Source organism: Sciurus vulgaris (genome assembly GCF_902686455.1).
Source record: "Sciurus vulgaris genome assembly, chromosome: 16".
Lineage (NCBI taxonomy): Eukaryota > Metazoa > Chordata > Mammalia > Rodentia > Sciuridae > Sciurus > Sciurus vulgaris.
In genome coordinates, this window is record NC_136477.1 from 27,258,580 (window position 1) to 27,284,910 (window position 26,331).

The following is a 26,331-nucleotide window of genomic DNA, read 5'->3' on the forward strand; positions in this document are numbered from 1 at the left end:
GCTTCAGTCATCCCTTCTCCTCCAGCCCTGCCATCCTCTTAGGGAAATCCCTCTCCACCTCCAATTCTTAAAAAAATATTTCTGGTGTGTAAATGAATAGATGAATGGCCCTCTAACTCGACATCTTGCCTTCTGGCCACTGCATTCTCTCCTGGTCAGTCTGCTTCATTATTCTCAACCGACCTAATCATCTAGGGCTGCCACAGCAAAATATCATAGACAGTGCCTTAAAAACATATTTATTTTCTCAAAGTTCTAGATGCTAGAAGTCTGAAATCAGGGTGCAGCATGGTTAGGTTCTGGTGAGGGTCCTCTTCCTGGCTTGTAGATGGCTACCTTCTCTCTATGCCCTCACATGGCCTTTCTTGGGTACATGTGCATGGAAAGAAATTTCTCTTTTTTTTCATGAGGCCACTAATTTCATCAGGAGGGTCCCACCCTTATGACTTATCTAAACTTAATTACCTCCCCAAGCTCCAATCTCCAAATACTACAACATTGGGGGTTAGGGCTTCTATATGTGAATTTGGAAGCAGGGGAACACACAAATATTCTCCCTATAACACTGTCTTTGGTCTCATTGGGCCCTCTGGTCTGTTGACCCTTTACTTTCTCCCCACATCTCTCTATCCTCTCTACTCAGATGAGAGGATGGAGTCAACCTTTTAATTCCCTTTGAGAGAGATCATTTCCATCTCTGTTGCCAATGCCGTACACTTTCTTTTACCCTGTGGTTGTATTCAACTAGCAAAACCCCAGCAGCATACGAGCCCAATTGCTTGCCTGCTCTATCCCTGTACCCCAGACCGCTGGTCTTTGCTAGGGAGTTACATACTGGGCAAGTCTGTTTCCCTACGGATTCATGGTCGCCAGCCTCCCTGCCAGGGTTTCCTAGCTAGCTTACCTTTCGTCTAAAGTGGCCGTTTCTAACCTCCACCTGGTGTGCTTCCCATCCCCCACTTCCTAGTTGAAAGCACCTTCTCCTCCTTTTAGAAACAGGGGGCCACTGTGTGTCAGTACCCTGGACTGCCCACCACCTCATTGTTCCCTGTGGCTACCTGAAGGAACCATCCTGCACAGAGGTGGCAGTGACCCCACTGAGGGCAAGACCCTTTCCTCTGCTTCCCCCTCCGACACCACAAGGCCTGGGAGCTGCTGAAGGTAGGGCCTTTTCCTCATCAGACTCTCTTCTCTCTGACCTCCATCTTAGGCGAGCGTACTAGACATCAGGCAAGTTTGTGGGGACCTCTGAATTGGATTTGCTTTTGCCCCTGAGTTCCGAGGAGGTGAGAAACTTCAACTTCTGGAGTTTTTCCGGATCTCACTGGTCTCCAGATGAGTCAATGGTTCTCTACCGAGCCAGGATCACCAACAGACAGAGAGTCCAGGTCACTTGCCTACAGAGGGGCCTGGGACAGGCCCTGATGGTCATCTGTATCAGGGTTGGGAAGAGTCCAGCTCCCAAGCAGCCAGCACATGCCCAGGGCTTCCCTGGTGCTGACCTCCCTTTCCCGTGTAGGTGGAGGTCCCTGGTGCCTGGTTGCCTCCCTCCTTTGAGATTAAGGTAATGGTGACCATCAATCCTGAGTATTCAGCTCAGGTGAGTGTAAATTACTAATTTTCTCAGTCTCTGATCAAGAGAAAGAAATGACCTCATGAATTTTAAATACAGATATATTAACATCTGTAGCTAGTATAAATAAACTCATATGTGTAATAAATAGTATGTTTCTTTGGATTACACACCTCTGCCTCACTGAGTTGATAGAAAATTCTGTCATTAGGGCTCTCTCTATCCAGAGACTGGGCCAGAAGACAAGGTGGTCTCTTATAACCAGTGCAAAGGGGACTCTCTGCCCTAGTCATCAGCCTCATGGATGACAGCTAGGTGACACCAGCTTGGTCCCTTTGGCCCCAGCAGTGCTGTTCTTAAGACTGGGGAACTCAGAGGAACCTAAGGGGACTAGGACCAGCTGATCAGGTGCCCCACAGACATCAGGGAGACCTGGTGAAAGAGGGAGGGTAGCAAAACCTGCCTCAACACATGAAGACTGAAGCCAGAGTGAACCTCAAAGTCACCGGAGGGAGGTTTCCCCATGATTAAAATTTCTGTGACTTTTCTCAAATATAGTAAATACTTCCAAAAAGTTTTTTCAATGTATTTTGGTGCTCCAGTTTTGCCGGCATCCTGAGTACAAGCTGTGTTTGCTGATCAGGGAATCAGGCAGGCCTGAGTCTAAGGCTCCCTTGCTGTTCCCATTTCTCTCTGGAGCTCTCTGGGCCCTGTCCTGGGTAGTGGGAGGTGGAGAGAGCTCTCTGTTACTGTAACCTCAGGAAGCAGAGTGGCACCCAGGAGCTGTAGGGCATGTGGGGGCTCTGTCCTTCTCGGCTTAGGCTGTTCAGAGATATAAAGCTTTCTCTTCTTCAGCAAGAGTTCTTCAGTCTCCCTCCAGGATCTGCCTCCTAATGGCCCTATGTTTATTCCCCACCTCTACTCAGCACCAAGACTGGAGCCCTGGCCCACAAGCTGGCAGAGGAGGCCTCTGGCTCGTGGTGAGATGGGTCAGAGGCAGGTGGCTCCGACCAAGGCTGGTTGGCTGCGTCAGACAGAGCAGAGGCGTAGGGGGCAGGGATAAGCCGTTCCCAGCTGTGGGATCAGGAAGGCTTGAAGGACAGCTGACAACTGAGTGGTACCTAGAAAGATGAGAGAATTTCCCTGAGTGGAGGTAGGGCCCTTATGGGAGGGTGGATGTTGCAGGTACAGGAAACACTTTGCACAAAGGCACAGAGCTGGTTCATGTGCACAACCGGCCTTGTCCCATTCTGTCCCTAGGGGCTCTGCCAGTTGTGCCCCTGAAGTAGAATTCTGCTCTCACCATTCCCAGCCCACCCTCTCCACCCCATTGTGACACCACCACCCCCCAATCACCAATGGAACCCAAGGATTCTGCTTCCAAGGGTCTGGCTGGGCCTGGACTGTGGTCAGGTGGGCCCTGGCTTTGGCTGTGCTCCTATCTCTGGGGAGGAGGGCCCGGGAGGGGGCAGAGGGTGTCAATTATGATAACAGCCGGCAGTTGCGCGGCCATGTTCTCAGCACAGATGTGGACAGGAGCCTGCCTGGGCCTGTTCGGCTGTGGGGAGTCTGTGGAAAGAGCAGGCTGCCCTCACAGAAAGCGTGAGTCCCCAGGCGTGGCATCTGGCCATTTCCTGCCCCAGGTGGAGTGTTCCTCCGGGCCGTACCTCTCCCAGGCCTCAGCTTCCTTGCTCGTATGTTGAGAGGCGTTTGCCTGGGGCCTGCCCACCTGGCCGAGGACTGGTGGCCTCAGTAGAGGGAGAGAGTGCTCTGGGGTCTTGCACATGGTCAGCCTCTGTGGGTATTCAGGTGGTGCTAGGGAACACTGAAAGGGATCCTGGAGCGGGAGGCGGGTACAGCTGGGTCTGGTTTAGAAGTCAAATCTGTTAGGAGAGCAGAGATTCCCTCCCTGTTTCTATGGCAGTCACCCCATCCTCCTCCCTCCCTCCAGTTCTGTCTGTGCACGCAGTGCCTTGGTTTCCTATGGCTGCTGCAGCCTACTCTCACATGCATGAATACCTTACGATTCTCCAGTCAAGGTGTCTACAGGGCTGCATTCCTTTCTGGAGACCCTGGGGAGACTCTGTTTCCTGACCTTTTCCAGCTTCAGCTGGCTGCTGCATTCCTTGGCTTGTGGCCTCCTTCCATCTTCAAAGCTAGCAATGGCCAGTCGAATCTTTTGAATGCTGCCTTTCTCTGCTTCTGACCCTCCTGCCTCATCTTCCACATTCAAGGACCTCAAGATTACATTGGGCTCACTTGGCTCAGGATAATCTCTTTCTTTTAAAGTCAAATGATTAGTAACCTTAATTTCATCTTCAGCTTCAGTCTCCCTTGTCAGGTAAGTGGACGTAATCATAGTTTCTGGGGATTAGGACGTGGACATCTTTGGCATGGCCAGTAACTCAGTCAACCAACTCCATTTCCGCATCCAAGAATGCTCTTCCTCATGTGTTCTCTGCTTCTCGTATCCCTTCTATTCCTATTGAGAGGGATCCCAGGCTCAGGGGCTAGGAAGGAGGTGTAGACAGTAAAAAGGGATAATGATGCCAGATGCTGCCGGGGCTCCTGTTGCAACAAATCAGAAGAAGCACAACCCATGCTGAGCAAAGTGGCTCCTCAGTCTAAAGAAGTGGACCCTATCAGCTTTGCCATGTGGGAATGCTGTCCCATTAACCAAAATTCAAAAAGAAGATGCCGAATTTATGGGAAATCTGTTGGCAGCTAGTTCACTCTGTAAGACAGAGAGAAGCCTCAACAGGGAGTAGCCAAAGGACATGTGTCTGTGGGCTGGATTTGTCCAGTAAGCAACAAGTTGGAGCCCTCTTGCTTGGATTATAGAACAGCAGAATCACCATCTGAGAGGGAGGCAGCCTTCTAGTGTGGCTGGTAGGAAACTAGGGCCCCAAGATGGAAAGGGATATGTCCTTGAGCCTGTGTTCAAAAATCACACCTGACCCCTTCTCCCTAAGCAGAGAGCAAGCTCTTCTCCAGTCCTGTCCACTCTGTCCCAGAGTGGAGTGCAGGGCTTACCGTGGCTTCTGAAAGTGGTCATAGCCCTAGCTGGAGCTACCAGGGCAGTTTGGGAACATGCTAGGTGAGGACCACATGAGGACTGACCACCAGGCTGGGCCACTCCTCAGGAACCTGGCTTAAGGGGAGAGATTTGGTGTGTGCAGTTTGATGTTCCTACAGCTTCTCACCCTCCGGCCCCACCACTGTGCTAGCCCCAGCCAGGCAAGAGCCAAGACCCTCCTTGAAAGACCTTTCTGGAGAAACTTTCTGGAATACAGAGTCTGCAGGGAGATTGACAGAAATGAAAGGAAGAACTTGGAAGAGATGCCTCAGTTCATCATCTGAACTACGTATGTCTCAGCGTGTCTTGTTCAGTGCTCAGGAAACGAGTTTCTGCTAAAGGCCAGAGCATCGGGCAGGTGTGAACACATAGAAGGATGTCCCTTCAGAGGACCTGGCCTGACAATGTGGGTGCTCGGCCTCCATCAGAATAAAAAGAAACACAATGGTAGAGATAAGGTGTCCCATCATACCTATGAAATGACCCCCAAATCAATACAAGTTATAAAGCCCAGTGCTGGGGCGACCATAAGGAAATACCCACGTCATAAACAGCGGTGGGCTGAAATAGTTTGCTCCTTTTGGAGGACACCTGAACATAAGGTACAAGAGGTTATAGGACTGGCCCTAGTTCTTGGACACAAGCCCAGGGGACAGAGAGCCCTGTGCACAATGATGGATACAGAAGGGTTATCTGGGATGCCAAGAAGCCCGAGTGGAAACCCTGATACCTAGCAGTAAAGACGAAGTAAACAATCCCTTAATGAAAACTGCAACCAGTAACGAGGTCACCGTGAAGATGAGTTCAGACTGGAAAACAATGACAGTGAGGAGGAGCAGGCAGAATCTCACAGGACAAAGCACACCCTAAATCACAGGGTGTCCCTGCCACCTCCATCCATCTCCATCAGAGGGTGAGAGGTCCTGCAGAAAGGGTGAGAATGTGCCTTTTAGGAAAGGGTCCTTGTGCACCTGTGAACCAAAGAACCAGCGCATTACTAATAACTAAATCCACCTCTTCTCCAAGTTATCCCTGTCTCCCCCAAGAGACGATTACCCTGCATTTCATCCTTGCTGTCAAAAAACTTGCAGGTTTATTGCAAAGCATACCTAACCAACAAGTAGTTTGACTTGCTTTTGAACTTTATTAAAAGCTCAAACACCCAACTTGTTTTTAGACTCACCATGTTGCTAGATGGAGCTGAAGTTGATTGATTTTCACTGCTGTATGTCACTGCCTTAAGACATCGCAGTGTAGGCCTGCTGTTGATGGGCATTTGAGCTCTTTCTCCCACCCCCTTATTTGAGTGTGTCGTGGATATTTTCATTCTTGTGAGTGACAGATATATTCCATTAGTCAGAATTATCAAACCTCTCAGGTTTTCTCAGTCAAATAAGTATAAAAATCTTATGGAAAAAAATCTTATGGATTTGCTTACCCCCTCATTATTAAAGAGGCTGAGCATCTCTTTCTAAGTTTGTGGGTCACACAAGCTTCCTCTTCTTGAAATGCCTGTTCATGGCTCTTGCCCATTTTACTATCATCTTCTTATTGATTTGTGGGGGTTCTTTACGTATTCTTGATCCCCATCCTTTTTAGTTCGTGTGTGTATAAATATCTTCTCCCAGTTGAGGCTTGTTTTTTTCTACTTTTTAAGTAGTTGGATTTATTTTTAAATTTTATCGTTAGCATAAAATAGCATAACTTTGTGTTCTGATTTAAAAAAAACTTTCCTCATCCAAAAGTTAGAAATACATTTCTCTGTGTTTTCTACTGAAAGTCTTTGTCTTAAAACTTAAGCCCTTAATAGGACTGGGAATTTTATGAAGTGAAAAATCTAATTTTAATTATTTTTATTTTATTTTACTTATTTATATCTGTCATGCCACTTTCTCTGTTTCATATATTGAAACTTTGCAAAGTTATATTTCTAGGCTTTCTCTTTAGTAGTCCTCGGTTAATACCACCGTGTCTATAATTAATATAACTTTTTAACAAATTTTAATTATTTAGATAATGATGCAAATCATTCCTCTTTACTATTCAGTAGAATTCTCTTAGGTATTTATACCCTTTTTTTTCCATATAAATTTTAGGAACATCTTGCCAAGTTATTTAATGAAAAATACATTTAGGGTTTTGACTGAAGTTTTAGTGAATCTGTAGATCAAAAAAGGGAAGAATCGACAGCTTTTGTTCATGCCCATCAGCTATCTTTTCATTTATTTTTCTTCTTTATCACATTTCTGTAAGTTTTATTTTATACTCACAGTCTTACACATATTTTAAGCCATTTTCTAAAATTGTAGTAAAAAGTACACAGCATAAAATTTACCACCTTAACCATTTAAATGTGCAGTTTGGTGGCAGGAAGTACATTCACCTTGCTCTGCAGACATTACCACCACCATCTCCAGAACGATTTCATTCTCCTCCACTGAAGACCTGTACCATTGAACATGATTCTCCTTTCCTCCTCCTCCTGCCCCTGACAGTCACGTTCTCCTTTCTGTCTCTATAAATTTAATTACTAAAAGTACTTCATGGAGGTGGAATCATGTGGTGTTGTGTCTCTTTGTGATTGGCTTATTTCACTTTGCAAATGTCTTTTCCAGTTTCATCCCTATGGTAGCAGATATCAGGATTTAACTTTTTTTTTAAGACTGAGTAATATTCCATGGTATGTATACACCACATTTTGTTTATCTGTGCACCTGATAATGGACAGCTGAGTTGTTTCCACCAGCGGGCTGTTGTGAATGAGGCCACTATGGACATGAGTGTGCAAATATCAGTTTGAGTCTTGCTTTCTAGTCTTTTGTGTCTATTCCCAGAAGATTGTTGGACTGATTGGAAACTCTCTTTCATACTGTTGGGAATTATCATATTGCTTTTCTGCAGTGGCTGCACCATTTTACATTTCTACCAGCAGTGCACACAGGTTCTAATTTCTCTACATCCTCACCAACACTTATTTTGGTTTTTGTTAATAAACCATCCCCATGGGTGTCTTGCATATATCTTATTAGGTTTGTTCTTAATGTATATTTTAGTATTATAAATGATGTCTTTTTTTGGTTTTCCCTGTTTTAAAAAATCTCGTTAGTATGAAATAATATTTAGAGTTATAAAGAGTTGTCAAAAATGTACATAGAATTCTCATTATCCTATACTCAGCTTCCCTTAAGGTTAGCATCTTAGTGATCTCTACCAGGAAATTAACATTCACCTGAAACTATTAAATAATCCACAGATTTTACTTGCATTTGACCAGTCAGGGTCTCACACCTCTGAAGCCAGTTACCATGTCTTAATGTCCTCCAACCTCAAAAGTCTTCAGCCTTCATCTTTTTTGCTTTGGCACTTTTGAAAAATAATGGCCAGCAATTTTGTAGAATGCCCAAATTTCTTTGGTGTTTTCTCACAATTAATTTAAGGTTATGCATAGTTGGTAAGAGTTCCTCAGAAGAGATGTGCATCCTTAGTGCATCCTACGAAGACTAAGTGTATCAGCTGTTGTTCTGTTCCTGGTGGTTTTTAATTTTGATCCCTTGGTTGAGGTGATATTGCCAAGTTTTTTGCTATAAAATTTTTTATTATTTTCTTCTGTGTAAATGAGGAATATCTTATGGGGACAGGCTTTGAGACTGTGCAAAAATTTGTTTCCCATCATATTTTCATTCTCTAATTTAAATATTATAGATAAGAGTTAGGTAGAAAGAAGATAGAGTATCTTCTATAAGATAGAAAGCCCAGAAATATATTTGTGCAAAGTTTCAATATGTGGGGGGGGGGGGGGGCATGACAGATCAGTAAATAAAAATAATTAAACTGAATTTTCACATCATAAAATTCACAGTCTTATTAAATACTTAAGTTTTAAGACAAATACTTTTAATAGAAAATACAAATATTCTACAGTAATGAAAAAATGTTCCTTTTTTTCCTATTTATTTATTCAGTTATTTATTTATGGACTCACTTATATTTTTCTATGGGTTATTATCTACTGCTATCATTATTTTGTTGCTAAAATTGTCCTGTATTTGGCAGCTGGGGACTCCTTTGGTTTGCCTCCTGTTTCCTTTGACATATTGGGGGCACTTCCTTACTTTCTGATACCATAATATATTTCATATTCATCTTGTGTTTTCCCAGGCCCAGGCCTGGAATCAACCACTTCTCTGAATAACTCTATTTTTGTTTATAAAGATCTGAGTACTAGGTGTGCTCATTACTGCTAAGGCATTATTGTGTCTAGGCCATCTCAGTGGACAGAGCTGGAAAACACACACACACACACACACACACACACACACACACACACACACAACCTCTGTGTAGCTAATCTTGAGTTCCTACTGATACCTTTGATTCCAGCCCAATGCCTGCGGCTTCACCTGTCTTAGCTGTGACTCCTTTCTCTGGCAGAAACCCAGCTCTTGTCTACAATGTACAGATGGCCCCTGACTTTTGATGGTCCAATGTACAATATTGTTTACTGTACAACAGGCTTCTCAGAGTATTAAATACATTTTCAACTTAGTATATTTTCACTTATGATTGAATTCATCAGCATGAATTTATCCCCACTGTAAGTCAAGGAGAATCTGCACTAACTGAGTTAGTAATAAATTCACTTACTAGAGTAACAATATTTGGTCTATAGTTCTTTTTATCTTTAAAAAATAGCTTTGCAATATACAGTCAACATACTATTTTTTGGTTATTTAGATGAGTTCTTTTCTTCCCCCTCCTCCTTTAACATGGTTATGATGCCTATTTGTGTTACGGTTAGCTTTATTTGTTACTGTTTGGGTTCTCTCCTCATCCTGGTTGGTTTTAATTAATGATCTCTTTGGGGAGGGCCTGTGTATGAAACTTAGCTAGTTTCCTAGAACTAGAATTAGCAGGGAAAAGCCATGCTTAGAGAAGTGTTACTCTCCTCCCCTGCACCACCCCTCCTCCCACCCCTCCATCCTTTTCACCTGTTTCCCAACCTACTAGCCCTTGCAGATACTAGTCTGATTAGACTGTGACTTATCTTCCTGTATTTTTTTTACAAATGAGCAGACCGATATTTTCTTTTGCTTACCCGAGGGGTAGCATCCCATAGACACTCTTGACCTATTGCTTTTCTCACTTATCAATATCACCCGGAATCATTCTTTATCAGTTCATAGACATTTTCCTATTGGGTGGCAGGGTTTGCTAGGGTGAGTGAACTCAGGGCTCTATGCATGCTAAGCAAGTGCTCTACCACCCAGCCACGTCCCTGCCCCTGCGTTTTCCTTGTCCGTTTCCACAGCTGCCTCACACTGGGTTTGTGGATGAACCGCTTCTCTGAGTGTGGACATCTAGGTTGTTTCCAGTACTTTAAATCACATTCAGTGCATGGTGAATAACCTGGTGAATATGGTATTTTCTTATTCTGTAAGCTTATCTTCAGGGTAAATTCTAGCAGGGGGATTGCTAAGTCAAAATATAAGTACACCCATAGTTTTTGTAGGGATGTATGTCAGTGGTTCCTAAGACCATCCCCATTCTTCTGTGATTCACTAGAAGATTTCATGGGCCTCAAAAATTAATTATCGTCACAGTTATAATTTCTTACAGCAAGAAAGGCATGTGGCAAAATCTATACGGAGAAAAGGTGCATTGGGTGGAGTTTAGATGATACTGGATGCCACCTTCAGTAGACCTCTCCCATGGGAATTATGGGTGCCCTCGCTCCCTGAGCAATGATCTATGGCAATTTGTGTGAGGTCTTTTCTGCCAGAGAACCTTCGGGGCCTAAGCTTCCAGGGTTTTATTGGGAGTTGGTCACGTGGGCACACAGGCCTTATGACCAACTGTAGTTACGGAAACTTTCACTGTCCAATTCAGACCTCAAGCAGGAAAGCAGCTGTTCAGCAGGAGACACAAACTATTTAGACAAGTCAGTATAGTGTGAATCAAGGTGGCTAAGGATGCAAAACACTATTCTTGTAGCACAGGGAGCATTCCAAGGAGCTCAGTACCCAGAAGCCAGTCAAGGATTGGCTTCCCTCTGATTTTAAAGGGAATAATTCTGTTTCCATTTTAGGATTTTGTTGTTGTTGTTGGGAGGGGGCAGATAGTTTCTCTTAGTAAATCAAAGACATTCCACTTTTTCCAGGATTTTTTTTGGGGGTGTTATTAGGGAGTAAACCCAGGTCTTACACCATGCTAGGCAAATTTTTTTTTTAAATTTTAGTTCTAACTAAACTTTTTAAAAATTTATTTATTTGATGCATTGTAAACAAATGGGGTACAACTTGTTTCTCTGGTTGTACATGAAGTAGAGTATCACATTTGTGTAATCATACATACCTAGGGTAATGGTGTTTGTCTTCATTCTTTATTTTCCTTTCCCCCCTCCCCTCCCACGCCTCTTTTTCCTCTATATAGTCCCTCCTTCCTCCATTCTTGCTCCCTCCTCCTCCCACCCCCCCCCCCATTATGTATCATCATCCACTTATCAGTGAGATCATTTGTCCTTTGGTTTATTGGGATTGGTTTATCTCACTTAGCATGATATTCTCCAACTTTATCCATTTAGGCAAATGGATAAAGGCTGGCCTTGAACTTCTGATCCTTCTGCCTCAACCTCTAGAGTCACTGGGATTATAGGCATGTGTCACTGTGTCCAATTTTCAGGATTCTTTTTTAAAAACCATAAATCAATGTTGAATTTTTCCAAATGTATTTTCTTCACCTGTAAACATGATCATGTTTTTTTCCACTCATCTATTAATATAGATAGCATAGTTTTCTTTAAAAACAATATAAAACCTTGATTTACTAATATTACCTTTAGCGTGTTCACATCTATTTCTATGAATGAAATGAATCAATAATTCCCTTTCTTATAATATAGGTTTTATAATTTTTGAATCAAAGTAATTTTACAGAAACTTCCATTGTCAATCCATCTTTTCCTATCCGTTCCATAAAGTTTCATAGATTGGTGTTTCTTTGTAGGAAGATTTCTTCACTTTTATAATTTGTTTCATCAATAGAAATTTTAAGACTTCTATTTCTTTAAGCCTTATAGAGCTTAATGATCTGTTTTGATTAATTTTGTTTAGGAATTTAACTTGCCTAAGTTTTCATAGTCTTAGCATAAAGTTGATGTTAGTAATTTTTTGGGGGTACTGGGGATTGAACTCAGGCACTTGACCACTGAGCTACATCCCCAGCCCTATTTTGTATTTTATTTAGAGACAGGGTCTCACTGAGTTGCTTAGCGCCTCACTTTTGCTGAGGCTGGCTTTGAACTCTCAATCCTTCTGCCTCAGCCTCCCCAGCCACTGGGATTACAGGCATATGCCACCATACCTGGCTTAAAGTTGATGTTAGTATTCAGTTAATATTTTAAATTTTACCAAATTTGGATATTCTTGTTTGCATATATAGAAATCTCACTTATAACTTCTGCCTTTTTATTTATTCCTTAATTTCATGAAAGTTTTGTCTCTTTTATGAATCTATTGAAAAATCAATATTGGACCTTGTTGATCCTCTATTTTTCTATTTCCTTTATTTTTGTCTTGACTTCATTATTTCCTTCTTAATTTGATTTATTCTTTGGGTATTTTAAATTCCTTGTGATGATGATCAATTTTCAGTCTTTCTGTTTTTCTATTAAAAGCAGTTAAAGCTATAAGTTTTCATAAAGTATCACTTTTTATTACCAGCCACAACTTTTGACATGTTGTAAGTTATGTTATTACTCATTGGTAAATATTTTAAAATTTCCATTATGATTTCTTCTTTGATTTGTGAGGGAACAACAAGATCCTTTTTTTTTTTTTTCTTAAAATATATGGAGATATCTATATCTGTCTTTATCTCATGTCCATAGACTGAATTACCACTCCTCATGTTAAAATGCTAATTCTCCCCCCCACCCCACCTATAGATTAAATACAGTCTCAATCAAAAACACAGCAAGCTGTTCTGTAGATAACAAACTGGTCCTAAAGTTCACATAGTAAATCAAAAAACCTAGGAAAGCCACCATAATAGTGAGGAAAAACCAAGTTAGATGACTCACACTGTCTTATTTCAAGACTTATTACTATAAAGCTACCACAATCAAGATTGCATGGTATTGACCAAAGTATATACACATAGATTTCTGGGATAGAATAGACCCACGCAAATACAGTTCACAATCTTTGACAAAGGCACAAAAGCCATTCATTCTGTAGAGAAAGGACAGACATTTCAATAAATGGTAGTAGAACAATTGGATGTACCTATGCAAAAATGTTCACATAGATATAGATCTCAGACCTTTTACAAAATTAACTCAAATTAGATTCAGAAACCTAAATGTAAAATAAAACTATGAAACCTCAAGAAGAAAACGTACAGAAATCCAGATGACCTTGGGTTTCACAACGAAGGTTTTTAGAAACAACACTAAGAGCAGAATTACAGAAATATAGATAATTTGACTTTATAAAGTTAAAAACGTCTGCTCTGCAAAGACACGGTTAAAAGAAAGAAAAGGCAAGTCACAGGCTGGGAGAAAATATTTGGAAAACATTTCCTGATAAGGACTTATATAAAACATGTACAAAGACTTCAAAACTGAATTTCAAAAATTTAAAAATAGGCAAAAAATCTGAAGAGCTAAGCCATCAAAGCAGATTACCAATGGTAATTAAGCATATGAAAGACAGTCAACATTATTTGTCACTAGAGAGTGCAATTTACTACAACAATAAGATACCACCACACATCTATTAGAGTGGACTTTTAACCCAGTAAACTGACAATATCAGTTTCTAATCAGGAACCAGAGCAACATGAATTCTTATTCATTGCTGTGTAAATGCAAACGGTACAGACAGTTTGGAAGACAGTTGGCAGTTTCTAACAAAGTAAACATATTCTTACCATATGATTCAGCATTCGTGAGACTAGATTATTCACCCAACTGCTTTGAACATTTATGTCCACACAAGTTTTGAATTTATACAGTTTTATTCACAATTGCCAAACAGTGGAAGCAACCAAGATGTCTTCAATAGAGATGAAAGGGTGAGCAAAATCTGTGGTACATGAATACGAAAGAGGAATATTCAGTGATTTTTTTAAAAAGTAGTATTAAGCCACAAAAAGATAAAGTTTTGCAAATGCTCCAAATAAGCTTGAGAAAATGTTTTCTCTAGTTAAAAGACATGGATACCCTTAATGCATATCACTAAGTGAAAGAAGCCAGTCTGCAAGGATTGACATTGTGGAAAAGGCAAAGTACGCAGTAAAACATCACTAGTTGCCAGGGGTTTGAGAGGGGAGAGGAGGTTTAACAGGCAGCACAAGGGTTTTTAGGGCTGTGAAACTTCTATATGATGATACCTTTTTTTTTTTTTTTTTTTTTTTTTTTTGCACGGGGGATTAAATCCAGGGGAGCTTAACCACTGAGCAACATCCCCAGCCCTTTTTATTTTTTATTTAGAGACAGGGTTTGCTAAGTTACTTAGGGCCTGGCTACGTTGCTGAGGCTGACTTTGAACTTGCAATCCTTCTGCTTCCGTCTCCAGAGCTGCTACTGTATATTTTCATGGTGAATATATTACCCTGTGCATTTGCAAAACCCATAGAATTTTATCACACAAAAGGTGAAACTTTTTTTGGTGGTTCTTAGTTATATATGACAGTAGAATCTATTTTGATATATTTATACAAGCCTGGAATATATGAATATATGTTATTGTAATTAGGATCCCAGTCTTGTGGATGTACACAATGTTGAGATTCACTGGGGCATATTCACACATGTACATAGGAAAATTATGTCAGATTTATTCCACTGTTTTTCCTATTCCCATCTCACCTCCCTTCCCTTCATTCCCCTTTGTCTAATCCTCTGAACTTCTATTTCCCCCACCACTCAGGGTGAACCTTGAATGTATAAAATTTTTAAAAAATCTTCAAGGAGTGGAGGAATCCCTTGGGATGGAGTGCAAATTGTTGACAAATGAATCCTAAACTCTATTTCAAAAAATATTAAAAAATAATACAAATTTTAAATCCAGCTCTTTAAATGGTTATTGATTATAATTTAATTGCCATTGTTTCAGAAGACAGGTCTATATGAATCTTTTCTTTGAAATTTGTTGAAGTTTTGTTTTACTTGCCTACCACACAATAAAGTTTTGCAAATGCCCAAATAAGCTTGAGGAAAATGTTTTCTCTAGTTATTAGATGAAGACTTTTATAAATGACCATTAGATAAGCTTCTCCATGATGTTATTCCATCTATAAGTTTGCTAAAGTTTTATATATTTGACCTCTTGAAAAAGATGCATTAAAATCTCTCATTATTATATTGGGACTGTGTTTCTCCTGTTCTACTTATTACCATTTTAAGTATTCAAAGACATTTATTAGGCCAAATATTTTAAAAATTAACACTTTTGGTGTGCTGAAAGTTTATCTTCAGGTAGTGAATCTCTCTATTCCCAATGATGCTTTATTTTCACATTTATTTTGCTTGCTAGTAATAGGAGAGGTACATTAGCTGTCTTTTGATTAATGTTTCCTTAATATAATTTTTCCCATCTTTTTACCCCCTGCCTTTTTGTGACCTTGTTTTAAGTGTGCCTTCTTACAGGGTGACCAAATTGTTATCCACATCACGACACTTTTGAGAGGGAAAGCAGCAAGATGAATGACCACACCAGCAAAAGTAAAATAGACAGGGTAAGTTCTGGGGAAACTGGGGAACATTGGCCATGCTTTAAAAAAAAAAATAACACTGACTTCATTTTTTTTTTTGCCTTTTTATTTTATTTACTTGATTAATATTTTTAATTGACACAGTAATTGCACATTTTTATGGGGTATAGTGTGGCACTTCAAAGCATATATACAATGTGTAATGATTATATCAGGGTAATCGATGTATCCACCACCTTAGACATATATCATTTCTTAATAAATAAATAAATATAAATCCTCTCTATCAGGTATCTTGAAATATTCAATTAATTGTTGGCAACCACAGTTCTCCTGCTATGCTGTAGAACAATAAATGTTATTCCTCCTATCCACCTGCACCCCTGTACCCATTAACCATCCTCCCTCCACCTCCTTCTCCCCCACCTGTCCAAGCTCTGGACTACTTAGTTTTCTACTTCTACTCCTCAATTTTCTAATTCTTCAAGATCAACTTTGCCTTGTGCATAAATGAGAACATGGGGTGTTTGTCTTTCTGCGCCTGACTTATCTTACCTAATGTAATGTCCTTCAGTTCTACCCATTGTTGTTGCAAATGATGGAATTTTGTTCTTTTATGGCTGACTAATACTCCATAGTAATACTTGATGGAACACACACACTGTAGTTTCTTTATCCATTCATCCATTGGTGGACACTAGTCTGATTCATAGCTCAGTCTTGCAAATAGTGCTGTTCTTTGACATACTGATTTCATCTCCTCTGGGTACATACCCAGTAGTAGATCATACGTAGTTCTGTTGGTAGCTTTCGGAGGAACTACAGATGATTTCCCACAGTGGCTGTAATAATTTACTTTCCTACCAGCAGTGTAGTTGAATCCTCATTGGCATGTTATTTTTTTTTTAATTTTTTAATCATAGACACTCTAACTGGAGTGAGGCATACCTCATCATGGTTTTGATTTGCATTGCCCTGATAAAGTGTGACGTTGAACATTTTTTTTCATATGCTTTGGCCATTTGTGTGTTCTCTTTTGAGAAATACCTACTCAAATCATTAGCCCATTTTTAACTGGATTATTATTGTTTTGTTGTCATTGTTGAATGTTTTTAGTTCTTTACATATTCTGGATATTAAACCCTTCTCAGATAAATCTTTTGCAGGCTTTTCTCCCATTCTGTGAGGTTTCTCTTCACTTTACAGATTGTTTCCTTTGCTGTACAGAAGCTTCTTTAGTTTGATATAATCCCATTGGTCCATTTTTTATTTTGTTACCTGTGCTATTTGGGGCTTTATCTAAAAAGTTTTTTTTTTGCCAAACCAATTTCTTAAACTGTTTTTCCTTGTTTTCTTCTAGTAATTTCATAATTCAGTTCTTACATTTAGATTTTTTAATTAGTTTTGAGTTGATTTGTGCATAAGGGTTACATAGAGGTCTGTTTCCTTCTGCATTGGATATACAGCTTCGCCAACTCCATTTATTGAAGAAAGTGTCTTCTCTCCAATGTATGTACTTTCTGCCTCTGTTGAAAATTAGGTGGTGGTAAATTCACAGATTTATTTTTTGTTTTCTCTATTCTGTGCCATTGGTCTGTACATCTGTTTTTATGCCAGTACCATGCTATTTTGGTCAGTGTGGCTTTGTAGTATATTTTGAAATCAGATATTATGACACTTCCAGTTTTGTTCCTTGCTCCTGATTGCTTTGGTTATTCCATACTTTTATGTTTCCATGTGAATTTTGTGATTTTTTTCTGTGAAGAATGTCATCAATATTTTGATAGGAATTACACTGAATCTGCAGCTCACTTTGGATACTATGAATGTTTTAACAATATTCTTTTTTTTAACTTTTATTGTTTTAAAATTCTTTTCATTTTTGCATCCTCAATGTTAACAAAGATCTGTTAAATAAACATTTAGTCAGATCAATAAGTGGAAGAAATAGACTCATCTGAGTCATACTTCCTAAGACTGATCTCCTGGTTCATATGGATCTAAATAAAACCTTGCCTAGGGGGAGGGAGAAGGGAAGGGAAAAGAATATTCTGGGAAGGAGATTGGGTAACTAACGTTACGTGCATGTATGATAGGGCATGACTGATCCCATTATGTTAATTATAATGCTCTAATAAAAAAATTTAAAAGCCTTGCTTAGATTCTGACCTATAACAAGGTCAGGTACAGTATGATTTCACATAAACTTGGCTATAACAGGACTTATGGGGAGCAAGTCCACTTTAGTGAAGAGAAAGAATCCACTAGTGTCTCATAAGGAGATTTAGCTTCAGTACTCAGCATTGAGGGGGTATTCCACCCAAGGAGCCTGGTCAGCCAGGACATGGGCCCCTCAGTTTCTGTCAAAGCTGAGTATAAGCACTGCCTCCTCATCACTCAATTTGAAGTCAAAAACCTGAAAGTTCTCAACAATGCATTCTGGTGTCACAGACTTGGAGATCACTATCACATTCCTCTAGATCTGGAACTGGATCAGAACCAGGGTCAAGGATTTGTTTTTACTTTGCGGCAATCTCCTTAATATTGGAGTCCTCCCTTAGTGACCTGGAGGATTTCTGGTTTGGCCCAAGGTCTATCTGAAGAATCCAGGGGGCTATAGGCTGTGACAGTGATGCCCTTGGAGTGACAGTACTGGATCAGTTTCTCCTAGGTGAGGTATGGGTGACACTCAACTTGATTAGTCACTGGTTTATATTTGAGTCCAGGCTTGTTCAAGATTCTTTCAATCTGGAAGTGGTTAAAGTTGAAGACACCAAGGGATTTCACCAACCCCTCATCCTCCAGCTCCTCCATGACTTCCCAGGCACCCAAGAATGTTAATTTACTGATGAGGTTGCATCTTTGGGGAATAAGTCCTTGCCAGACTGAAATCCCTGGGACTAGTGAATAAATAAGACAGACATCCAGATAGTCCAGTTTTAGATTCTGGAGGGTCTTCCAACAGGCTTCTTTCACAAGGTTTCTCTCAAAGAAGGTGCACCACACCTTGCTAACAATAAAGAGGTCCCCCTGCTTCACCACCTTCTCTTGGATCTTCTGGATGGCTTCTTCCTCCTGAGTCTCATTCTGATAGATACAGGCACAATCTATGTGGTGATATCCTGCATCAATGGCCAACTTCATGGCTTCTTTAAATCTACTTGTCGGGGAGTCTCCCAGATACCCAAACCCAAAATGGGCATCATGGCTTTGGTGTTAAGCTCCAAGAAGGTGGCCATGGTAGGAGCAGAAATGATTCTGAGAGAGCAGATAGATGTCTAGTGTTAACAATCTTCTAATGTATGAAAATTGGATTTTTTGTGTGTCCTCTTCAATTTCTTTCATCAATATTTTGTAATTATCATTTTAGGGATCATTCATTTCCTTTGTTAAATTTATTCCTATGTATTTTATTTTACTTTATTTTTGTAGATAATGTAAATGGAATCACTGTCAATTTCTCAGCAATTTCTTCATTGTTGCATAAAAATGCTACTTCTTTTTATACGTTGCTTTTTTATCCTGTGACCTTACTGAATTTGTTTATAGGTTCTAACAGTTTTTGGTGGAGACTTTAAGTCTTTCTCTATATAACAATATGTCTTCTGCAAACAGGAATTATTTGACATGCTCCTTTTCTATTTGGATGTCTCTTGTTTCTTTCTCTTTTCCTATTGCTGTGGCTAAGACTTCTAATGCTATATTGAGTAAGAGTGGGCAAAGTGAACACCCTGAGCTTGTTCCTGATCTTAGAGGAAATGTTTTCATTTTTTTTCCCATTCAGTGTGCTATAGGCTGTGGAATTGTCATATATAGATTTTATTATGCTGAAATAATTACTTCTACACCTAATTTTTGAGAATTTTTATTAGGAAGTGATGTTAAATTTTATTAAGTGCTTTATTTTCATCTCATGAGATGATCATAAAATTTTTATCCTTCATTCTGGTGGTGTGATTATTATATTTACTGATTTGCATATGTTGAACCATCCTGTGTCTCTGGGAGAAATTCCACTTGGTCATGGTGTATATTCTTTTTTATGGGCTGTTGGATTTGATTTGCTAGTGTTTTGTTTAAAATTTTCCATCTATGTTCAGTAGGGAAATTGCTAGAAGTTAGCTTGTTGGTTGTATACTCATCTTGTTTGGGTATCAGGATAATGCTGGCCTTGTAGAATGACTTTGAAAAGGGTTCTCTTTTAAAGTTTTAGAATAGTTTGAGAAGAATTTGTTTTAGTTCTTTAAAAGTTGAATAAAATTCAGTAGGAAAGTCATCACTATGGTTCTGGGCTTTCCTTTATCGGGAGACTTTATTACTGATTCAATCTTGTTACCTGTTAGTCTGTTCAGATTTTTTATGTCCTTGTGGTTCAATTTTGGTGGATTATATGTATCCAGAAATTCACTGATTTTTTTTCTGCAGGTTTTCTAGTGTCCATATAGTTGTTTATAATAGTCCCTAATTATCCTTTGTATTTCTCTAGTAATTGTTGTCTTGTCTCCTTTTGCATCTCTGATTTCATTTATTTGAAACTTCTCTTTCTCTTGGTCAGTCTAAATAAAGGGGCATCAATTTACTTGTATTTTAAAAACTCTTCATTTCACTGATTGTTTTGTATTTTTGTGGTCTCTATACCATTTATTTCTGCTCCTCACAATTTCTTTCTTTCTACTAATTTTGAGATTGACTTTTTGTTAACTTTCTAGTTCCTTGAGTTGTTTTAGTTCTTCCTGTTAGATTTTACTACTATCTTGATGCAGGTTCTTATTGCTATAAGCTTCTCTCTTAGTACTGTTTTCAGGGTATCCAATAGGTCTTGGTATGTTGTGTTTTGTTTTCATTTCAAGAAATTTTTAGATTTCTCTATTGACCCGTTGGTCATTCAAAAGAATATTGTTTGATTTCCATATTTGTACAATTTCTAAACTTTCTCTTACTGATTTCCCATTGTGCTCAGAGAAGATATGAGTTATGATTGCATTTTTAAAAATTTGCTGAGACATGTTTTGTGGCCTAACATGTCCTCTATCCTCGAGAATGTTCCATTGCCAATGAGAAAAAAGTGTACTCTGCAGCAGTTGAATGTAAGGTTCTCTCTTAGGATTGTTGAGATTGTGGGGACTCTTGGGAATGGACTGAATGTATTTCGCGTTGTCAGACGAGTATGAGCTTTTGGCGGGTTGGGGCAGAATATTATGGTTTAGATGTGGTATTCCCCAAAAGCTCATATGTGAGACAATGCCAGAAGATTTGGAGGTGAAATGATTGGGCTATCACCTTAACCTAATCAATGAATTACTCCATGATGGGATTAACTGAGTGGCAACTGGAGTCAGGTTCGTGTGGCTGTCCGCCAGTCTGTGGTGCTGCTTTTCTCGAGCTGTGTTTCACACTTTATCACCAGAGTCCTATGGCTGCACATCAGTGTTTCTAGCTTTAGGTTTCTTTCTTACTCATCTTTGAAGTTAGACTTAACTTCATCTTCTTGTAGACTTAACTGGGTGAAATTTTCCTCAGAGAAGTCTTGTCTCTGCTTCTGCTGGTGGCCAAGTGGTGGCCTGACCCAGGACCTCTTTAAGCCCTGCTGTGTATTTTGGTTCAAAACAGTGTTGAGCTCAGTTTCCACCCCTTGCTGCTATCCCAAGGTAACACCCTTAGTCAGTCTTCCACTTACCTGCCTCTCCATTATGGCTGTATCCCACTGTTTTGGTGCCCCCTACTAACCCTTGCCCCCCTTAGCTCTTGGCCAAAGTCTCTGGCCACTCACCTCAGCCCTATCTCTTAACCAAGGCTCCAGCTACTCACCTGCGTCTCTGATCTTTGCCATGGATGCAGGTATTTGTTATTGAAGGAAAGGCCCTGTCCTACCTCTTGCAACTCCAGTGGTACTTCAGTATGTGTGCAAAAAATGTTTCTGTTGCGGAGAAACTGCAAGAGAGTTCTTTAGAACTTACCCATGGCAACAGAAGCACAAACATTTTCTAAAACATTAAAAATTTAAAAATGCTAAAAACCAGGGATGGCTTAGCCAAGGTGGGTGGGAGGCAACACTCTATATGAACTAAGAAACTCCAGAAAGAAAGGAGGGAACCATGGAATCCACCTTGTTCCAAGCCAGATGCCGTGTTCTGGTAAGTGGCTCCTTTGCTGGTGTCTGATGTCTGGGAAGTGGTAACAGGAAACTGAGCTGCATCCTTTCTTTGGACAGATGTCAGGAGAAAAGAACTCTGAGGCAGAGGATGACTCTCAGGTTCCTGGGAGCTCGAACAGGTGTGGAACCTCAGGGACTTCCCATTCCTGGAGCCTGGATACTCTGTTACAGAGGTTGAGGGCCATGGAATCCAAGAAGGATGACAAGTTTGCTGATGTCCTGGATGCAGTGGGGGAGTTTGGCACGTTCCAGCGGAGGCTGATAGCCCTCACTTTTATTCCCAATATCTTGTCGGCCTTCTTCATGTTTGCTGACCACTTCGTGTTCTCAGAAGAGAAGCCCTATTGCAATACCAGCTGGATCCTGGCATTGGACCCCAACCTCTCAGAGGCTGAGCAGATGAACCTGACCCTGCCCCGAGCACCCAATGGAAGTTTTCTGACCTGTCTCATGTACTTGCCCGTGTCCTGGGATCTCGAGTCTATCATTCAGTTTGGCCTCAACTCCACAAACCCGTGTGAAAATGGATGGATCTACCCTGAGTCCAAGAAGAGATCGCTTATCAGTGAGGTGTGCTTTGTCCCGGCTTGTCTGTACCTATGCCCACACCATGCCAGAGACATGCCCCACCCTGCCTGAACAGGTGGGGAAACTAAGTATCAGAGGGTCAGCAATTGCCTTGAAGTTTCTCTGCAGAGGTGGGACCTGGGCCAAAAATCAGAATTCCTAATGTCCACCCTTGACCATGCTTACCTTAGACTGGAAGCTAGAGCACATTGTGGGATAGAGGCAGGTGATAGATGGCAGAGTTTACTATCTGTCCAGGGAATTGCATTCAAGTTTGTGCAACTTCTTTCAGGTGTTTCTCACAGGGTTTTACAACCCAAGTCCTTTCAGCACAGACATGCCCAGCACCTGTGTTTAGGAAAGGACCTTTAGTGATTCATGACTGTGCATGGTTACCTCCCTACCCATCCCACTTCTTGGTCTGTGCCTCTGGTCCCTCTCTCCAGGTCTAACTCCCAGGGTCTGCTAGGCACAGGATGAGATACACAGATAATACCCACAATTATCTACCCCTATCACAGGTACCCTCTGCCTGTAAGTCCACCCAAGCCAGGGTCAGTCTCTGGAACCAAAAGACTGATTCTGGGTGGAAGGTCTGTGGCCAATCTCTATGTCTAACCCCCAGTTTGACCTCGTATGTGGCAAGGAACCGAAAAAGGAAACCGTGCAGACCATGTTCATGACGGGCCAACTGTTAGGGTCTCTCATCTTCGGGTTATTGAGTGACAAGTGAGTCTCCTGGAGTTCCCTTTGGTCCCTGGGATGCCCTGCCTCCTACTCGAGGGTATTCAGAGTTGAAGAATCTCAAGCTTGGGGAGGCACAGGTAGGGCTGCTCTGGGGGCCTGGGACAGCTCAGAGCCTGACTCAGGTGTCCAGTGGGGGCCAGCCAGGGAGGTGGGGCCCTTGGTGCAGCCTCCCCTCAATGCTTGTAGGCTGGGCCGCTACCCTACCATCCTGCTGTCACTGCTGGGGCTGCTGTTCTTTGGCTTCGGGACAGCCTTCGTGAACAGCTTTCACCAGTATCTGTTCTTCCGCTTTGGCGTCTCCCAGGCCGTGATGGGCTATGCCATTGTCAGCCTGACATTAGGTGAGACTGGGCCTTAAAATCAGGGTGGGATGGGAGCAGGGACCCCAGGCAAGGCAGGGGTGGGACCAAGAGTGAGCTGGATCAACCTTGGGGAAGCTAACCAGGGAAGGTAGGGGTGAAAGAAATTTCCACTCCTGCTGCCTGGAGATGCCAGAGAACCAGTGCTCAGACTGCCCTTCCACCCTTGTCCTGCATTCTAGTCCCCTGCATCACTCACATTCCCCTTGTGTCCCCCTCCCCCAACATAGCTTATATCTATCGAGCCCTTCAGGGTAAGGAGCTGCTGAACCTTTTTATCTGCATTGGCTCATTTCACCCCAACAATACTCTTTGGTAGGCACTATTCTATCATTCCGTTAGCCGAAGAGGATATTTGAGCCTCAGAGAAGTTAGCCAACTTTCTCAGGGTCCCACGGCAGTAAGGAGCTGGGGTTTCAAAGTAGGCCTATGTGGTGTTAAAAGTCCCCAGTCCCCATATCCTAGCCTCAAGGGCTTTGGTGCCTAGAATCTTATACCTGAAATTCCTGGAGTCCTCAGGTTTCTCTGGCAAAAGACCTCTTCTTATTGGGAGCCTGCCAGAGGGAACAGGTCTGGGTGACGAAAACATGAGTGTATGCCAAGACAAAGATAGCGATTGCTTGCCTGGCTATGTGACAAGCTAGGTGAAGTCTGTGGTGCCTTCTTGATGAGAGGCACTGGTCAGGCAGCAGGTGGGAGGCAGCAGCCAGGGTGAGGAGAGACGAAAGGCATGAGTGTGTTGGGAGGCCCAGCGTGCGCCCTGGTGGGAAGTCACAGAGGCCGTCTGCCTGGTTGTGAGGGGTGTCTTAGACCTCGGGGAGCAAGGGTGGGCTGGCACAAACCTACTGGAAGCCAACAGGATAGAGCTGGATCATAAGCAGGCCCAAGAACTGTTGTTGACATGGCAGGGTGTTTTGGTGGCTGGGTGCAGGGGTGGTCCAAGGGACCCTGAGCTGAGTGCGCTTTTGTCCTTTTACTTCTATGCAGTCACCGAGTGGCTCGTGGGGGAGCACCGGGCCCACGCGGTCATCCTGGAGCACTGCTTTTTCTCTGTGGGGGTCATGTTCCTGACGGGGCTGGCTTACAACCTTCCCCACTGGCGGCTGCTGTTCCTGGTGGGCGGGGCACCTGTGTTCCCCCTCATCTCCTACATTTGGTGAGCACTTGAGTTCAGGGTGTGCGTGAAGCCGGGTCTGATGGGCAGAGATGGAGGGTGCCGAGGGTCCTCGTGGCTGCGGGAACGGCAGGGCTCCCCGGGGTGTGGGGGGGTGCAGGTGGACCAGATGAGGAGCAGGGTCTCTGGAACCCCAGCACTCACCCCTCCTCAGAGGACACCCTCAAAGAGATGTCAGAGAGATGTCAGAAGGCCAGGAGGAAGTCGGCTAAAGGGCAAAGCCCAAGGTCAGGGAATGGTCAGGGTGGAGGCAGGAGAGGTGAGTGAGGAAGGGTGGGCGGGCCTTGGTGACCTTGAGGTGACCTTCAGAGTGGCAGGAGTGGAGGAGTAGAAGCTGCAGGAAAGGAGTCACCTGGGAAACACCTGATTTGGTAAAGGAGCGGGGAGAGGATATGGGCAGTGAGACAGGAGAGGAACAGAAGGCCCAGGAGCTGAGGGGAGGGAGCCGCCATAACCCACCTGTTAAGGGTTAGGCAGATGTCTGTGAAGAAATCACCATATTTAATCTGGACATTATCTCATTTAATCTTGATAACCCTGAAAGATAGGCACGGGGGTGGAAAACCAAGGCTTCAAATGATGAGTCCAGGATCACATGGCTAGAAAGTGGGGGACCTGGGATTTAAACTCAATTTGTCTGGCTCCAGAGCCCCTTTGCTTTAACCACTGCACCATACACAGGATGGATTATAAGAGGTGGGGTTACTAGTTAGGAGGGAGAGCATGGATGTGGCTCAGGGACTTTCCCAGTTCTGCAGAAGCTAGAGACCATCACTGACAGTCCTTGATATACCTCAGGGAGTGTGGAGCATGTCCTTGTCTTGTAGCTGGGAAATAGAGGTTCATGCATAACTTGACCTAAAAACATTTTTGGAAACGTTTTAATGTAACAGAAGGATATGTCTGCAAATTAAATAATATAGAAAGGTTTGCGATGAGAAATAAGTTCCTGGTTTCCTTTCCCCACAATCCCTAGTTCCTTTTCTAGAAGCCATCACTCTGAATTCTTAGCTCCTTGTTCTGGTAGATGTCTTTGTAGCCCCCGGGTGCTCAGAGCAGCCAGATTTTTGGATGGGTTGAATTCTCTGGGAGACATTTTTCTTCTTCTACAGTCTTCAGACATGTCCCACCAGCTGTCCTTCCCCTGACACATGGCGATAATATGTTGGGCAGATTCCATCTCTTTCCAATCATTCTTAGTTATTAGAACTAGTCTCATTTTGATAATAAAGACTCAATGTCAGCCACTAAAAAATCCAGTTCAGTGCAACTTGAAACCTCAGCTTATCTTAAATCCTTTGCTTCTCCCTGATCCCTGCTCAGGCTAGTGGCCTAAGGCCATGAGATCAGTCGCTGCCATCTTCTTCCTCCTGTCTCCCTCCTTTGATTTTCCAGATTCTAGGAAGGGGATGGGGCACCAGAGAAAAGAAAACAAACACTTGCATGACAAGAGCTATTGTGATCTGTCAGTGTCCTCTTCCGGCGAGATCTTCAAATTTCCAGTGAATCTTCTGGGCATTGGAGTTTCCTGATGGTCCTGCCTTCTTTGTGATTCCTTTCCCCCCTCCCCCAACTCCTGCCCCTGGCAGTTCAATTCATACCTTCTTCTGTAGAAGTCTCCTCACCCTAGCACTAGCATGCCTGCAAGACTGCAGGGTTCACTGGCTGAAAAACTTGCTGTCCCTCAGTCCCCACCCTGACCCGGTTGCTCTCAAAAACTTCCTGCCTTCCTCTTAGCCAGATGAGGGAGCACACCATTCTCTAGGTCTGTGTAGCCCTCAAGCTTCAGGAGACGCCTGTTGGCCCTCCTGTAAGCCCTCTTCCTGTCTGGAGTACCAGGGCAAGACCTTGAGTTTCTGACTCGGCAAACTCCAGCCAGCCAGTGGGAGGGCAGACCCCCTTTCTGGAAGACAGTCCCTAAATCTACGGAGTTTGCCTGGACTCCCCTTGGCCTGGCCAGAGTAGATG

The 26,331-nt window shown here is 42.3% G+C and overlaps 1 protein-coding gene and 1 pseudogene across 7 annotated transcripts in view; one reads left to right on the forward strand and one right to left on the reverse strand.

Moving 5' to 3' along the window:
* The first annotated feature begins 875 nt into the window (after positions 1-875).
* The window catches only part of SLC22A14 (solute carrier family 22 member 14), a 130,175-nt gene continuing 104,719 nt past the window's right edge, over positions 876-26,331 (forward strand). For all 6 annotated transcript variants that reach the window (XR_013760050.1, XM_079116252.1, XM_079116253.1 and 3 more), the window contains exons 1-6: positions 876-1,600; positions 15,298-15,386; positions 21,574-22,086; positions 22,709-22,812; positions 23,017-23,171; positions 24,177-24,345. Coding sequence is in view for 5 of the 6 variants with exons in the window: in XM_079116252.1 (XP_078972378.1) it covers positions 15,351-15,386; positions 21,574-22,086; positions 22,709-22,812; positions 23,017-23,171; positions 24,177-24,345 (977 nt within the window). In the remaining variant the exon portion in view is untranslated. The remainder of the gene's footprint in view (positions 1,601-15,297; positions 15,387-21,573; positions 22,087-22,708; positions 22,813-23,016; positions 23,172-24,176; positions 24,346-26,331) is intronic.
* On the reverse strand, positions 17,506-19,924 carry LOC306647200 (aldo-keto reductase family 1 member B10-like; annotated as a pseudogene). Its single transcript has one exon. The product of its transcript is annotated as an aldo-keto reductase family 1 member B10-like (transcript).